Source organism: Notolepis coatsorum (genome assembly GCF_963971535.1).
Source record: "Notolepis coatsorum genome assembly, chromosome: 5".
NCBI lineage: Eukaryota > Metazoa > Chordata > Actinopteri > Aulopiformes > Paralepididae > Notolepis > Notolepis coatsorum.
In genome coordinates this window covers 145475150-145491559 of record NC_140169.1, presented here as the reverse complement: position 1 = coordinate 145491559, position 16410 = coordinate 145475150, and the positions used below count along the sequence as shown (strand labels likewise).

The 16410-nt window shown below is 43.2% G+C and overlaps 1 protein-coding gene across 1 annotated transcript in view; it reads left to right on the top strand.

Moving 5' to 3' along the window:
• Nucleotides 1-16410, top strand: part of LOC311228405 (phospholipase DDHD1-like) — a gene marked incomplete at both ends in the record, with an annotated part of 31535 nt that overhangs the window by 12976 nt on the left and 2149 nt on the right. The window contains 4 exons of the mRNA XM_084314313.1: nt 8832-8907; nt 10386-10535; nt 12254-12318; nt 12417-12595. Coding sequence (XP_084170439.1) covers nt 8832-8907; nt 10386-10535; nt 12254-12318; nt 12417-12595 — 470 coding nt within the window. The remainder of the gene's footprint in view (nt 1-8831; nt 8908-10385; nt 10536-12253; nt 12319-12416; nt 12596-16410) is intronic.

Here is a 16410-nt window from a genome sequence, read left to right as displayed (position 1 = left end):
CACACGCACACGCGCACACACACACACACACAGACACACACACACACGCACACACACACACACACACACACACACACACACACACACACACACACACACACACACACACACACACACACACACACACACACACACAGACACACAGACTGGTTGTAAAAGCGGTTGAGAGGATTTAAAGGGTTGTTTACACACTCCTACGCGGAGCCGCTCCTACTGTCCTCACACAGCTCCGCCCCCAGGGCCTCATAACTCTAGCTCCGCCCCCAGGGGCCTCATAACTGGAACTGAACTCTGCCACCAAATTGGTTTGAAAGAAAACGGTGGTATAATAACTTGTTGCATCATCTATACGAGTGTTGAGTTCAGTTTAGTTGAACATTTATTATTCACAACCACACTACAGAAGGTTAACCCTTTCACTACCACACTACAGACGGTTAACCATTTGTCGTGTGGCAGTGAAAGGGTTAACCTTCTGTATTGTACTGCAACAATACAGAAGGTTAACCCTTTCACTGCCACACGACAAATGGTTAACCGTCTAGTGTGGTAGTGAAAGGGTTAACCTTCTGTAGTGTGGTTGTGAAAGGGTTAACCTTCTGTATTGTTGCAGTGAAAGGGTTAACCGTCTGTAGTGTGGTAGTGAAAGGGTTAACCTTCTGTAGTGTGGCTGTGAAAGGGTTAACCATTTTGTCGCGTGGCAGTGAAAGGGTTAACATTTGTAATGGAAATTATTAAAGGACAAACGATGAGCCGCTTACATTAATCATTCTGAGTCATTATTAATAATCATAAGAAGGTTTATTTAATAAAGAAAGTTCATGACAGCGTGGCCACGCTGCCAGACCAGTCACCCCCCCAGAGGCAGACATGTTAACCCACTAGCGTCTGACAGGGGACTGGCCTAGAGGCCTGGTCAGACATACAATTGAATACATGAAATTACGTAGAAGAAAACAAAATGGCTGGTTAGAGAAATTAATAATACGACTATGTTATGGCTAAGCCTGGAAGGAAAAACAGCTCCATCTTACAGTTCCCATGACCTTGGGTTATAGCTCTATGGCTGGTAGGAACAGCAACTTCGTTACGACTGAGAGAATGATAGAGTATCTTAAAGAGACATACACACATTAACCAGTAAATCTGGTTGGACTGAAACTCTAGCTGTATGACATGATAAAATAACAGAGACTCATAATGACATGATAATATATTCCACGACAGTTCCCTCCTCTTGATAATTATTAATCACAATCATTTATCATTTCATAAAGATAACAAAAAATATTATCATTCAAACACAGATTATAATAACCCAGCAAAAACTATTTTTATTATCTAAAAAACAAAAGGTCCTCTGCATAGACCCCGTGGCACGTGCAAAAGAGAAGTTGTCATAACAGCAGCCATCATTAGCGTCTCTTTGCAAATGCCCAGACGGATGGTCGGAGGACTCAAGGGTACAGTGTCCAGTCTCTGGTTTTGTCAAGGCCATACTTCTCCCACCACCAAGCTGAAAAATTGAAATCACAAAAGAAAACACAGGGCAGTACCTTGCAAGATAGACTGCGCTCACGAAATATAACATAGCGAAAACAGAATACACGTGACTGCATTCTCCGGGAGATAGCCAAAACAAAACAAAAACAATCTGCAGACTCCTCACAAAGAATGAAAAAATAACTGGTTACTAAAATAAAGCCCAAAATATACACTATCTCTATTGGAATGGAGACTTCAGCTCAGGCGACAGCTAATGGGGATCCTTTTCAACAATAAACCCGCCTTCTGGTTGTCATGCGACGTGTTGTCATGACAACTGCGTTTAACCTTTACACACACTTCAAAACGTTTCTCTACTGTTGCATTAAAGAGGTCACCCCTCTCCCTCGCTCTGGGCCTCCAGTACACTCTAATCTCAGATGTTCTAATGAGGAATGTCAACAAACATTCTCTCGCTGGCAGTGTGGCAATATGACTTGCTGCACAGGATAAACTAGGGATGGGCAAAAATAATCCAGATCGATTGATCACATGATGTACTCGAGTACTCGTGGAGGAAAACGCTGTACAAAATAAACTTATTTTCCGGTGTTTTAGACTTTTATTTTGAAGCCCACCGCTCCGTCTTTTCCGGTGTTCTAGACTTTTATTATGAAGCCCACCGACCGGACCGGAAGTATTGTTGTGTGATTATCACGACAGCCGCTTTGTATTCCCTTGTAAACGATAACGAACCAGAGCCGCGTTGGGAACCCTGTTGGTAAAAGCAATGACGCCTGCCGCGGACGTCAAGTTGATAAAGTTCCTATAATAACTTTACAAAACGTGTGAAGACATTTTGATCGACTTCTTTTTTTTTAGTTCATGTTATTAGATTAAGCACTTATTGTATACACATGAAGCACTAGATAGACTATTTGTTTAGTTCAATAGTTGTTCTTAAAGAAACATTCCCATCAGGCACCTCGCGGAACCCCTGTGTGCCCCGTGGTGTGCAGGCAATCTACCCGTTATGTCAGTCCTTTGACCACCCGCTTATTGTAAACAATCATGCATGCACTTGTTTTAATGTTGTTCTGTGTCGTTAGCCACGCTATATGTTGTATTCATTTTGTTAGCTATTTAGCCAATGTTGTTATCACTGAACGAACACCACCAAAACGTTACTGATCTCTAATCCTCATTTAGCAGCCCAATTTCTCCGGCAGTAGCTATGTATTGATCACAGACACAAGTGTCAATCTATGTAAATATTGATGAGTATTTTGGTGGCTGATACAATGTGATGATGAGCAAAAACAGTCCAGCTCTACTATCAATAACAAGATACTAACTGACGTAAATTCACCCATGGCAATGTCAACACACACAAACGATGCAGATAAACACAAACGATGCAGATAAACACAAACGATGCAGATAAAATAGCGAATTGTTTATCCCCTATCACAGCGTGCGTGCATGTAAACGTGTGTGTGTGTGTGCCTACACAGACAGAGGAAAATATTTCTATGTAATATAACAGCGTGCACAGCCTGTGCTACCGTATGCACTTGTTTCTATTCTATCCTGTATTTAATAAAAATAATTACCCATATTTGTGCCTTTATGGCTGCTCTCTTTTTTTTTTTTTTATGTTGATTCAAAACAGGGTATATATTGAAATGTATTTAAATCCCAGTCTCAAAGGTATACCTAAACCCTATACACTTTATGATAACTTTGGAGCTACTAATACAAATTTCAGAAGGCCCATTGTCAGTGATTTGTTCACATGGCCTTAATATATTGCTGTACCTGTATCTCCATCGATCTGTGTGCGTGCATGTGAGTGTGCGCTATACTTTGCCTGAGCTCAGGTCGATGTCTCCCCACCGTGCGTCCAGCCAATGCGCTGTGGGCCCGTCCCGTCCTGCACCTCCGCACGCCATTGTGCTTTTTTCCCCTCGAACACCTCCTTATAGGCTCTATAGGTCTTTACACCAATGCCCGGCGCACCGGAGTTGATGGTCGCCGGCGAGACCAGCGGATAGGAGACGGGACGGCCGGTGACGGTGACGCACACGGAAAGACACCGAGCCCAAAATCCAGCCCCGGGCACACCGTGGGAGAAAAGACAGAAAAACAGATTCTTAGCTTCTCCCGTCATGACCCCACAGGCCCCCCTTTCTGGCCCCTCTAAACAAACAGAAAATAAAAACCCACAATATGTGGCAGACAAATCGTTTCCTCTGAACACTTTCGAGAAAAAAGCTCTGTGGAGTAGCGTATCACGCCTAATTATCGGATACAATGCCCCTATCTTATTTCTTTTCAGAAAAACTGCAGTATGACCAGATAAGACAGTGGAAAACTAATCACACGACATAAGCCCCTGTCCCCCTATCTTTTGGCATCCCACGCACGGTCCAACTTCCCGCCTCCTTGTTAGGAAAACAACCAAAAAACCCAGAATCAGTGCCTAAAACCCTTTCCACTATACTCCACAGTACATTCTGCACACGCCTACAATATCGGATACAAATGTAATTCACGCCTAATTATCGGAACATACCTCTTAATTTAAAGTGTCCAGAGGAAAACCATAAAAAAGGTACTCAAAAAAACAATACTATGTACAAATTATGTAGCCCCCAAAAATTGGTTCCTCCTGAGCACTCGGAGACAAAAAGCTCTGTAAACAGCGTACAGCCAGAACATACCCCTTAAATCCCAGTACTCAAGGAAACACAGGGGGGTTACACACATTATCCTATATTCAATACCCCACTCGCATAAGTACTTTATAGATAGAAACAAAAACCGCTTTTAAACAGAATGGCTACTTTATACATAACCGCTTTTAAACAGAATGGCCACTTTATAAATAACCGCTTCTAAACAGAATGGCTACTTTATACATAACCGCTTTTAAACAGGATGGCCACTTTATAAATAACCGCTTTTAAACAGAATGGCTACTTTATACATAACCGCTTTTAAACAGAATGGCCTCTTTATAAATAACCGCTTTTAAACAGAATGGCTACTTTATAAATAACCGCTTCTAAACAGAATGCCCAGCTCACCGAATATCTCCCCCACGCTCCCATGGATTCTAGCTGTAGTTGGCAGCCAAACGGACGCTAGCAAGCGGTTCCTCACTCCCTTCCCATGTGTGCGGGGGAGTATTGAGGAGAAGAAAGCGCTTTCCCTGAAGCCCAAGACTTCAACCTGCCCGCATAGCGCCTCGGCTCGCGGCCAACTCGACCCCCATCGCTCTAAAATATATATTAACCTAATTAAAAAAAATATCCCATAATTCTTCTCGTCGTCAACATATTTTATTATACTCGTGGTAGGCACCCGCACCCCGTCTATAAGGCACGAGCCTAATCCCTGCCTAATACATTCGGGACGTACCAAGATTGAGAAACTATAGAAAAAAAACCATCGCCAGTCTACCAAGCACAGTAATACACCAATACAATGAAAAAAATAACCACTGCAGAGCACATAGTAATATACATTTAAAAAATAGCTCTGACCGGCACCATGTTCTAGTTTAGACCTCTAATTATAAATTTAAAAACAAAAAATGTTTTAAACAGAAATCAGAATGTCGACAGCTCACCGAGTGTTCCTTATCACGCGTCCCCAAGGTTCATGCCGGAGGTGACAGCCAAGCGGACGGCGCAGCTGGTTCTCTCCCCTCGGTGTCTCGCACGGAGGAGCCTCGAGACAGCGCTCCCCCGGAATTCCAGGATTCACCCTTTCTGCAGAGTCCGTTTGGCGGCCGACCTCGACACCCATCGGTTAAAAAAAAAACATCTCGTCGCCATCTGTAATGGAAATTATTAAAGGACAAACGATGAGCCGCTTACATTAATCATTCTGAGTCATTATTAATAATCATAAGAAGGTTTATTTAATAAAGAAAGTTCATGACAGCGTGGCCACGCTGCCAGACCAGTCACCCCCCCAGAGGCAGACATGTTAACCCACTAGCGTCTGACAGGGGACTGGCCTAGAGGCCTGGTCAGACATACAATTGAATACATGAAATTACGTAGAAGAAAACAAAATGGCTGGTTAGAGAAATTAATAATACGACTATGTTATGGCTAAGCCTGGAAGGAAAAACAGCTCCATCTTACAGTTCCCATGACCTTGGGTTATAGCTCTATGGCTGGTAGGAACAGCAACTTCGTTACGACTGAGAGAATGATAGAGTATCTTAAAGAGACATACACACATTAACCAGTAAATCTGGTTGGACTGAAACTCTAGCTGTATGACATGATAAAATAACAGAGACTCATAATGACATGATAATATATTCCACGACACATTCTATTTTGTCGCAGTGAAAGGGTTAACCCATCTGTAGTGTGGTAGTGAAAGGGTTAACCTTCTGTATTGTGGCAGTGACAGGGTTAACCGTCTGTAGTGTGGTAGTGAAAGGGTTAACCTTCTGTAGTGTGGCTGTGAAAGGGTTAACCCTTTGTCGCGCGGCAGTGAAAGGGTTAACATCCTGTATTGTCGCAGTGAAAGGGTTAACCGCTTGTAGTGTGGTAGTGAAAGGTTAACCTTCTGTAGTGTGGTTGTGAAAGGGTTAACCCTTTTGTCGTGTGGCAGTGAAAGGGTGAACCTTCTGTATTGTCGCAGTGAAAGGGTTAACCTGTCTGTAGTGTGGTAGTGAAAAGGTGAACCTTCTGTAGTGTGGTTGTGAAAGGGTTAACCCTTTTAAAGCGTGACAGTGAAAGGGTTAACCTTCTGTATTGTCGCAGTGAAAGGGTTAACCTGTCTGTAGTGTGGCAGTGAACAAGTTAATCCCCTCGTTTGACCCATCCTCCTCGCTGTCTAGGAGCAGTGGGGCAGCGGTACAGTGCGGCGCCCGCGCACCCACTGCAGTTGTAACGCCGGTATCTTGGTCAAGGGCAACGGCAGGAAGTCTATAGGGAGGTGTAGCGGTGACGTCATTGCCGTTTTTCCGTGTTCCACCCTCTGTCCAACGCAATGTATTTCCCCATTGCTCATTTCTAAATCGTCTCGTGGAAAACTCCAACATTTTGGGAAATTAGCTTATTTGCCATCTACCCTGGAGTTAGACAAGAAAAAACTCTTACTAGTTATACCACTGGCCAATATGACTTACTACCATAGTGTTTTTAATACTATTCTATAACACTCTACATACATCTGATTAGCATTATTACTCAGTAGTACTCATTTATATATATACTCTACTCTACATACAGTTTAATCACTTGTACATCGTATATGGCTATGTATACATTTAAATGCCATGTAGATAATCTTGCAAAGTAAACTGCGTAAGAAGGTTTGCTTTTTGTACAGAAAGAAAACCAGTGTTCCTAGGTTTAGCAGAAGGAAGGTCGTTGAAGCCGTGTTTCTGTCTGTTTTGGATTATGGAGACATAGTTTATAGACATGCTGCTGCTTCCACTCTAAAGCCTCTTGACTCTGTATATAATTCTGTTTATCACTGGTGGCAGTTACATCACCATCAGTACATCATTGTATCCTATATATATATATCCTCTCTGGCAGAGAGACGTGACTTGCATTGGCATCCGTTTCTGTACAAGGCCACTATTGGTGATCTCCCACCCTACATCTCTGCAGCCTCCCGTAGGTGCTCTTTAAGAGCGGTTTTGAATGTGGGTAGGGATTCACATCTTTTTACAGCTGTGGGTAGGGAGTTCCACATTGTTGTGGCATAATTGCGAAATGTGTTTAGTCCCTTGTTTGTGCCGAATCTGGGTTGCACATGATTTGTGGAACTCCCTCTTGGCTTTTTTTTTGTGATTGGCTTTTACACTATAGAGTTTGCACTGAATTAGGCAAGCCTGCTTTTATCTTCTGTGCCCCAGAAACATGGAATGTTTAGCAATGCACTTTAAAACCCAATTCATTAGTATCTATTGGTGGGTTTAAATATTTAATAGCAAACCACATCACCACAGTCTGCAGTTGTTTTTAATCATTTAAAATGTTTAATTGATAGACTTTCTATATTTTCTTTTTTATGTAAATTTTTTCGACGTCATTGTAAATGAGAGCTTGCTCTCAGTGATCCTTCCAGATCAAAGGAAGATTGAATGAATGAATGAATGACTGCTATTCCACTTTACTTTACTATTTGCACTCTGGTTAGATGGCAATTTATTTTCGTTGTACTGCACTTGTGCCACATAGGTTAGGTTAGGTTTACTTTATTTGTTCAAGGGGGACAGCATACATTAATAAAACATTTAAAAAAAACGTAAATGCAGGGCGGTTAGGTGGTCGAGTGGAGATTGCGTTCGTCACCAGCCCCGGAGCTGTGAGCTTGGTTCGCCTGTTCGAATCCAGCTCACAGCTCCGGGGTTGTCACCAGCTTGGCTGGCCGTCTGCACTGATACAATTGGCTGTATCAGAGGGTGGGAGAAGCTGGCGGGGTGGGTCTGGGTTGTTGTAAACAGCGACTCCTACAGTTCGGTCGGGGCGCCTGCTAAGCGCGGATTGGACTTGAGAGGGATAGTGTGATCCTCCCACACGCTACGCCCTCTCAATGAGAATCCGCGCTGCCAGGTGAAAAGAAGCGGTGATTGGCTGGACGTGTGTCGGAGGAAGCACGTGGTAGCCTCCACTCTCCCAGATGATCTGACTGTGGGGGGTAAAGCGCAGCGACCAGGAAGGGACTGGGAATTGGCATACGACTAACATTGGGATGGGAGAAAATCGGAGGAAAATGGAGGGGGAAAAAGACCAAAAAAAAAAAAAAAAAAAACGTAAATGCACCCAATTTGAGCCAAAAAGGCTAATTTCCATTGGCAGTCCCCCTGCCAGAAGGTACAGGCTAAAATCCTGTGTAAAAAAGGGTTAGCATCGCAATACAAACAGAATAAAAGCAAGATAAATAACATTAGAATAAAAACACAAACAAAAGCACATTATAGTAGATTCAACATACGACAGTTTAAACGGGGCACAATACAGTCACGGACACAAGGACAGAGCACATCATGACATATTAGAAGACCCAGGCATAGACAAACGCACCATATCCACACACACACACACACACACACACACACACACACACACAGACACACATACACACACACACACACACACACACAAAATGGGGGACCCTGATGGAAACAAGACAAACGTCTTTCTCAGGTCTGCATCCCCTTAACAATTGTATGTATTGAGCCGTACTGTATTGTACCCATTCTGCAATCTGTTAAATAAAGTTTTCATTCATTCATTCATTCACACACACGCATGATGACAATACGTGTGAATCTAATCTAATATCCATGCCATCCCTTCCAGCTTGAGGGATCTGGAGGATCAACTCCAGGGTTTGCAGACTCCCTCGTCTGTCGCAGTACCAGCCTTGAAATTCAAGGTAACACACACACACACACACACACACACACACACACACACACACACACACACACACACACACGCTCACACACACACACACACACACGCACACGCACACACACACACACACACACACGCACACGCACACGCACACACACACACACACACACACACGCTCACACACACGCACACGCTCACACACACACACACACACGCACACGCACACGCACACACACACACACACACACACACACACACACACACACACACACACACACACACACACACACACACACGCTCACACACACACACACACACGCACACGCACACACACACACACACACACACACGCTCACACACACGCACACGCTCACACACACACACACACACACACACGCACACGCACACGCACACACACACACACACACACACACACACACACACACACACACACACACACACACTGCATGTATCAGGGCATCTGCTGGGTATTAAATATATATAATACCCTAAAAGGTATTAAAGGCCTTACATTTCATTTGCACAGGTATTAGATTTGTTGGGGGGGGGGGGGGGGGGGGCGGGGGGGCAGTCCGGCTGTCGGGAGATGAAATAATATTAAATATATGAAATGTTTTTGTATTCAAGTCGTCTTTTGTGGGGCTACCGGGAGCTTGGTGCGTATGGCGAGAGCTTGTATGGAACGTGCAAGAATTTATAAATGGCGCACAAGGGCCACGATTACAGTGTGTTTTCTCTTTGAGCTAGTAATGGTTGTGAAATTGGTATTAAACTTAGCTCTAAGTGGTATTAAAAAGGTCTTTAAAAAAAATCTTAAATCGAACTTATAGACTACCGCAACACTTCCCAGTGTCAGAAATACTGTGTCTGTTACTAGGCTTGAGTAAATAGTAATGAACCAAATGAGAATATCAATTCAATTATTTTGATCTTTGACTGTGAATAACACCATGCTCAAATTGACCAGACCTGAAAAATCTAAGCAAATGAATAAATGGAAGATGATTAAACAGAAGGTTTTGTAGAGATACAGTACTGAATTCTGCCATCCGGACACATGCAATTTGAAATATGATTATAGAATATAGAATATCAGGCCTAAAATGGTTATGCGATTAAAATGCGATTAATTAGATTAATTAATTACAAATCCTGTAATTAATTAGATAATTTTTTTTAATCGCCTGACAGCACTACTTATCTTATCTTATCTCATCCCTCACGTCACCGACAGTACTGTATTTGCAAATCTGGTATGTCATAAATGTATAGATGTAGCAGTACTGTCTATCTGTATGTCATGTATGTCATATATGTCCTGATGAATTGAAAATGGGGGACCCTGATGTAAACAAGACGAAAGTCTTTCTCTGGTCTGCATCCCCTTAACAATTGTGTTGAGCTGTACTGTATTGTACCCATTCTGCAATCTGTTAATAAAGTTTTCAATCAATCAACCGCTCCTGCCGCTCCCAGGTGGAGAACTTCTTCTGCATGGGCTCCCCGCTCGCCGTGTTCCTGGCGCTCAGAGGCATCCGGCCCGGGAACAACGGCGTCCAGGACCAGATCATCCCCCGATCCGTCTGCCAGCGTCTGTTCAACATTTTCCACCCCACGGACCCCGTGGTGAGACGACACATGCCGCTGCCGCAGTACAGCACACTGTGTTTACCTTTTACAGAAACGGGCCTCATTTATAGTTACATGTCGCCGCAGCAGTACAGCACACTGTGTTTACCTTTTACAGAAACGGGCCTCATTTATAGTTACATGTCGCTGCAGCAGTACAGTACACTGTGTTTACCTTTTACAGAAACGGGCCTCATTTATAGTGACATGTATTTTCTATATACTTTATTTCCAGACGTACAGATTGGAAACCCCTCGTCCTAAAGCGCCGCAGTAACATGCCACCTGTCCTAATACACTTTGTGTTTTGACACTGATTCACATGTTATAATAATAATAATAATAATAATAATAATAATAATAATAATAATAATAATAATAATAATAATAATAAACTTTATTTGTAGGCTATTGCACCTTTCATACAAGCATTTCAGCTCAAAGTGCTTCACAGCAGCATAATAGGCATAAAATTAGCACAAAATTGTCAGATCAAGAGCAATGCATGAAGTGCAGACATAGAATTAGTATAAAACAAACATCAATTCTATTCTATTCTATTCTATTCTATTCAAAATAGACAAAGTCAAGGTAAGACACTAAATCACAGTTCTTCATATTAGGATCTAATATCCCAATATGCTTCTTTGTTTACGGTTTAATCATCACACATAATATAGGCCATTTTAAAAGACAGTAATAAAAGAGCAAAATAGTGCAATAGTGCAGTGCAATAAAATAGTTAGTAAAATAGAATAGACAGAGTAAAATAATGCAGAATTACTGTTTAAACTGTTTAAAACCTGACAGTCTTTCCGGTTTGATCACCACACAGTTTAAAACCTGACAGTCTTTCCTGTTTGATACCCACACAGTTTAAAACCTGACAGTCTTTCTTCCTGTTTGATACCCACACAGTTTAAAACCTGACAGTCTTTCTTCCTGTTTGATACCCACACAGTTTAAAACCTGACAGTCTTTCTTCCTGTTTGATACCCACCCAGTTTAAAACCTGACAGTCTTTCCTGTTTGATACCCACACAGTTTAAAACCTGACAGTCTTTCTTCCTGTTTGATACCCACCCAGTTTAAAACCTGACAGTCTTTCCTGTTTGATACCCACACAGTTTAAAACCTGACAGTCTTTCTTCCTGTTTGATACCCACACAGTTTAAAACCTGACAGTCTTTCTTCCTGTTTGATACCCACACAGTTTAAAACCTGACAGTCTTTCCTGTTTGATCACCACACAGTTTAAAACCTGACAGTCTTTCTTCCTGTTTGATACCCACACAGTTTAAAACCTGACAGTCTTTCTTCCTGTTTGATCACCACACAGTTTAAAACCTGACAGTCTTTCTTCCTGTTTGATACCCACACAGTTTAAAACCTGACAGTCTTTCTTCCTGTTTGATACCCACACAGTTTAAAACCTGACAGTCTTTCTTCCTGTTTGATACCCACACAGTTTAAAACCTGACAGTCTTTCTTCCTGTTTGATACCCACACAGTTTAAAACCTGACAGTCTTTCCTGTTTGATCACCACACAGTTTAAAACCTGACAGTCTTTCTTCCTGTTTGATACCCACACAGTTTAAAACCTGACAGTCTTTCTTCCTGTTTGATCACCACACAGTTTAAAACCTGACAGTCTTTCCTCCTGTTTGATGTCATGTATAGTTAAATGTATTCTCTATTATATTCTCATTTCCAGGCGTACAGATTGGAGCCCCTCATCCTAAAGCACTACAGTAACATTTCACCTGTCCAAATACACTGGTAAAAAAAAACACTATATATAGTATTAAAAAAAAGAACATCATCATTACTGACAAATGAGTGGGAAGCAGCTATAATGGTCCCGGTGTGCCGCACAGGTACAACACCACCAGTCCGACAGCGTACGACCAGATGCGGCCCACGCTGCTCCACCCCCTGAAGGAGAGTGCCTCCGTGTCGGACTCCGAGAGCATCCCCAGCCCCTGCACCTCCCCGCCGCAGGCACGCCGACACTACGGAGAGTCCATCACCAGCCTGGGCAAGGCCAGCATCATGGGTGAGCTAGCTAGCGGAAGTGACCGTGTTCACACGGCCCGCGATGTTTTGTTCTTCAGAATCAGAATCAGAAAGGTCTTTATTGTTTCAAGTTCAAGTTAGTTTATTATTTGTCATAATAAAATACAGAATACTTTATGATGAAATGCTTGTTTCTGTATGAGCCCCTGAGAGTGTGCTACATACAGTAAAAAGAAAGTAAGTTATTAAGAAGTAAGTAAAAATTAAGTAAAGGAATGTTCAGTCAATATACATATATACAATATACAATACTGAGTAAAAATAGTAACAGTGAGGTACAATGCAGAAATGAGATGAGGTACAAAACTTAGGGTAGGGTGCAAATGAGGTATGAATGTAGTGTAAATCTCTTTAATAATATATACATATAAAGTGTGTTAAAGTGTCTAAAGTGAGTAAAGTGAGTGGTAAGGTGAGTGTTTGTTTAAAGCGAGTGTGTACATTGGATGTGTGTGCAGTGAGTGTAGATGATGGGTTGTTCCATAGTGTCATTGTCATTGAGCATCCTGATGGCCTGGGGATAGAAGCTTCTTCTTCTTCTTCTTCTTCTTCTTCTTCTTCTTCTTCTTCTTCTTCTTCTTCTTCTTCTTCTTCTTCTTCTTCTTCTTCTTCTTCTTCTTCTTCTTCTTCTTCTTCTTCTTCTTCTTCTTCTTCTTCTTCTTCTTCTTCTTCTTCTTCTTCTTCTTCTTCTTCTTCTTCTTCTTCTTACGTTATTGCCAAGTAGTTTACACATACAAGGCATTTGATTTGGTCGTTATTGGTTCCAGTTAAAAAAAAAAAGACGCTGAGTAGCCTATCCCATTAATTCTGTTTTGTTCTATTTTGTTTTGTTCTGTTTTTGTTCTTTTCTGTTTTGTTCTGTTCTGTTTTGTATTTTGTTTCTTAGTTCAGGTCACCGTTATCCTCTCCCCTCCCTCTTTTATTGTAAAGTGCCTTGGGTGTGTGAAAAACGCTAAGGTGCCAACCTGCTCATCGGAAGCAGTTAGGGGTTAAGTGTCTCGCTCAAGGACACATCGACGCGCTGCCGCCCGGGAGGAGCGGGAATCCTCCAACCTCCTGGATGGCCAGACGACTGCTCTACCTCCCCGAGCCACTGTCGCCCCCCAAGGAGCACAGGCTTTGTTTTCAGGGTCCATATAGTCTCCATCAATGCAGGAATGCCTCATTTCTAGCGGGATGGATCGAGTTGCAGCGCTTCACCGCAAGCTGAACACCTCCTTCTGAGTCTGGGGGGAAACCCAAGCCGCTGGCGCGGCCGATATTTGCAGCAAGGCAAGCAGCGGACGGCAAAACGGCCGTCTCAACAGATCAATAGGGAGCAATTACCACACGTCTCCCCCCGGACGGACAGCGCGGCCCCCGCGATCCAGCTGGTTCTGTCTTCATGCACGCTTTTTTTTGTCTTTCTATCATTTCCTCCCGTCCCCAATTTAGTCGTTATGCCAATTCCCTTCTTGGTCGTTTGGGCGCATTGCCCTACTGTCGGTCTGGGGAGGGTGTAGACTACCACATTCTGCCCTACTGTCGGTCTGGGGAGGGTGTAGACTACCACATTCTGCCCTACTGTCGGTCTGGGGAGGGTGTAGACTACCACATTCTGCCTAGACTACCACATTCTGCCCTACTGTCGGTCTGGGGAGGGTGTAGACTACCACATTCTGCCCTGCTGTCGGTCTGGGGAGGGTGTAGACTACCACATTCTGCCCTGCTGTCGGTCTGGGGAGGGTGTAGACTACCACATGCTGCCCTACTGTCGGTCTGGGGAGGGTGTAGACCAGGGTTTCCGTTAGAAAAAATTGTTGTCGGTCTCCGTGACCTGCAAGATTTCAATCTACCGGACAAATGAGATTAATTCCGGTCATAGTTTAGAATAAAGAATGTCATCCTCAAGGCATGTAGATTTATAATATTATTACTTAAAACTAGGCTACTTTTGCGTATACAGTCATTAATTAATATATTCCAAATAAAATAAGTCCCTCGATACTCCGTGCTGCTGCTGACTTGAACTAAAATAGACCGCGTATGTGGGCAGTCGGTCCGACACTAAACAGCAGTCTGTTATAATCACATTTTTATGAGCTAACGAATTCCGTTATATTGGACATTTGTATTAATTATATCAAGCGAAGAACTGAGAAAGCAGAGAGACGGCAACATTATCGTGGTTTGCGTGACGACTCTCTCCACCTCGCAACGACTTATTTGCAAAGAGTATGGCGCTGCAGAGAAGCTGATTTAGCTGTTATTGGCTCTTTTCTGGGAACCGCACAACAGCGCCCCCCACCCAACATTGGCTGAAAATGGCCGAATTGGAGTACTGATGGAATACTGCATTGTGCCGTTGCCTCTCTGGCTCTGCAGCTTCACATGCACTCGCACACCCAGCACTAAGCTCTCGCCGACAACGTCGTTGTCATTATTAGAAGCAACGAGGAAACAAATGTAATTATCGTTTCGTTCATCGCATAGGCTATTTAATTTTAGCCTATTTTAATACAATTCAAATAATCAAATTGTGCTTAGACTCAGGGAATTATTTTCACCGGACATTAAGACCGGAGATATTAAATAAGTCGGACTTCAACAGATTTTGCCGGTCAAAAACCGGTAATTACCGGCTAACGGAAACGCTGGTGTAGACTACCACATGCTGCCCTGCTGTCAGTCTGGGGAGGGTGTAGACTACCACATGCTGCCCTACTGTCGGTCTGGGGAGGGTGTAGACTACCACATGCTGCCCTGCTGTCGGTCTGGGGAGGGTGTAGACTACCACATGCTGCCCTACTGTCGGTCTGGGGAGGGTGTAGACTACCACATGCTGCCCTGCTGTCGGTCTGGGGAGGGTGTAGACTACCACATGCTGCCCTACTGTCGGTCTGGGGAGGGTGTAGACTACCACATGCTGCCCTGCTGTCAGTCTGGGGAGGGTGTAGACTACCACATGCTGCCCTACTGTCGGTCTGGGGAGGGTGTAGACTACCACATGCTGCCCTACTGTCGGTCTGGGGAGGGTGTAGACTACAACATGCTGCCCTACTGTCGGTCTGGGGAGGGGGTAGACTACCACATTCTGCCCTACTGTCGGTCTGGGGAGGGTGTAGACTATCACATGCTGCCCTACTGTCGGTCTGGGGAGGGTGTAGACTACCACATGCTGCCCTACTGTCGGTCTGGGGAGGGTGTAGACTACCACATGCTGCCCTACTGTCGGTCTAAATTAATAATTAAAATCAAATAAATAGTGCTTCCTGAGCAGCACTCACTGCCATCAACATAAATACAACTAACAGTCAATTGGTTTTCACCGCTATATGCCATAAGGGCTCAGTGCCTGCTCGTTAGTAGATGGCACTTTAACTTCCTCTTGAAGGTGGCCTTGGATTCTATGTCAGCTAAGTAGCTTGGCAATGAGTTCCATTCCATGATAGCGCTCTAAGTCACAGCAGATTTATGCCACACAGACGCCTGTGTAGTACGCAAGATATGCACTTTGTCTACAAACAAACTGCAGTGTACCCAGAACAAATAGCCTGAAAAAACACTGTCAATTACACGGCTGTGAGGTCATGGAATAACCTCCCAAGTAACATTCGTTCTATCGGTGGAAAGGCATGTTTTAAGAAAAGACTCAGAATCCACCTACATTCTTTAGACTAAATAGAATGAACATGGTTTTTCTTGTCTTTGAATAAAAAAAATATTCTATGACCAATGAAATAGATTTTTATCTTTATATTTATTAGGATTATGATGGATTGCTTGATTATGTATGTGTTTATGTTTGTGTATGTC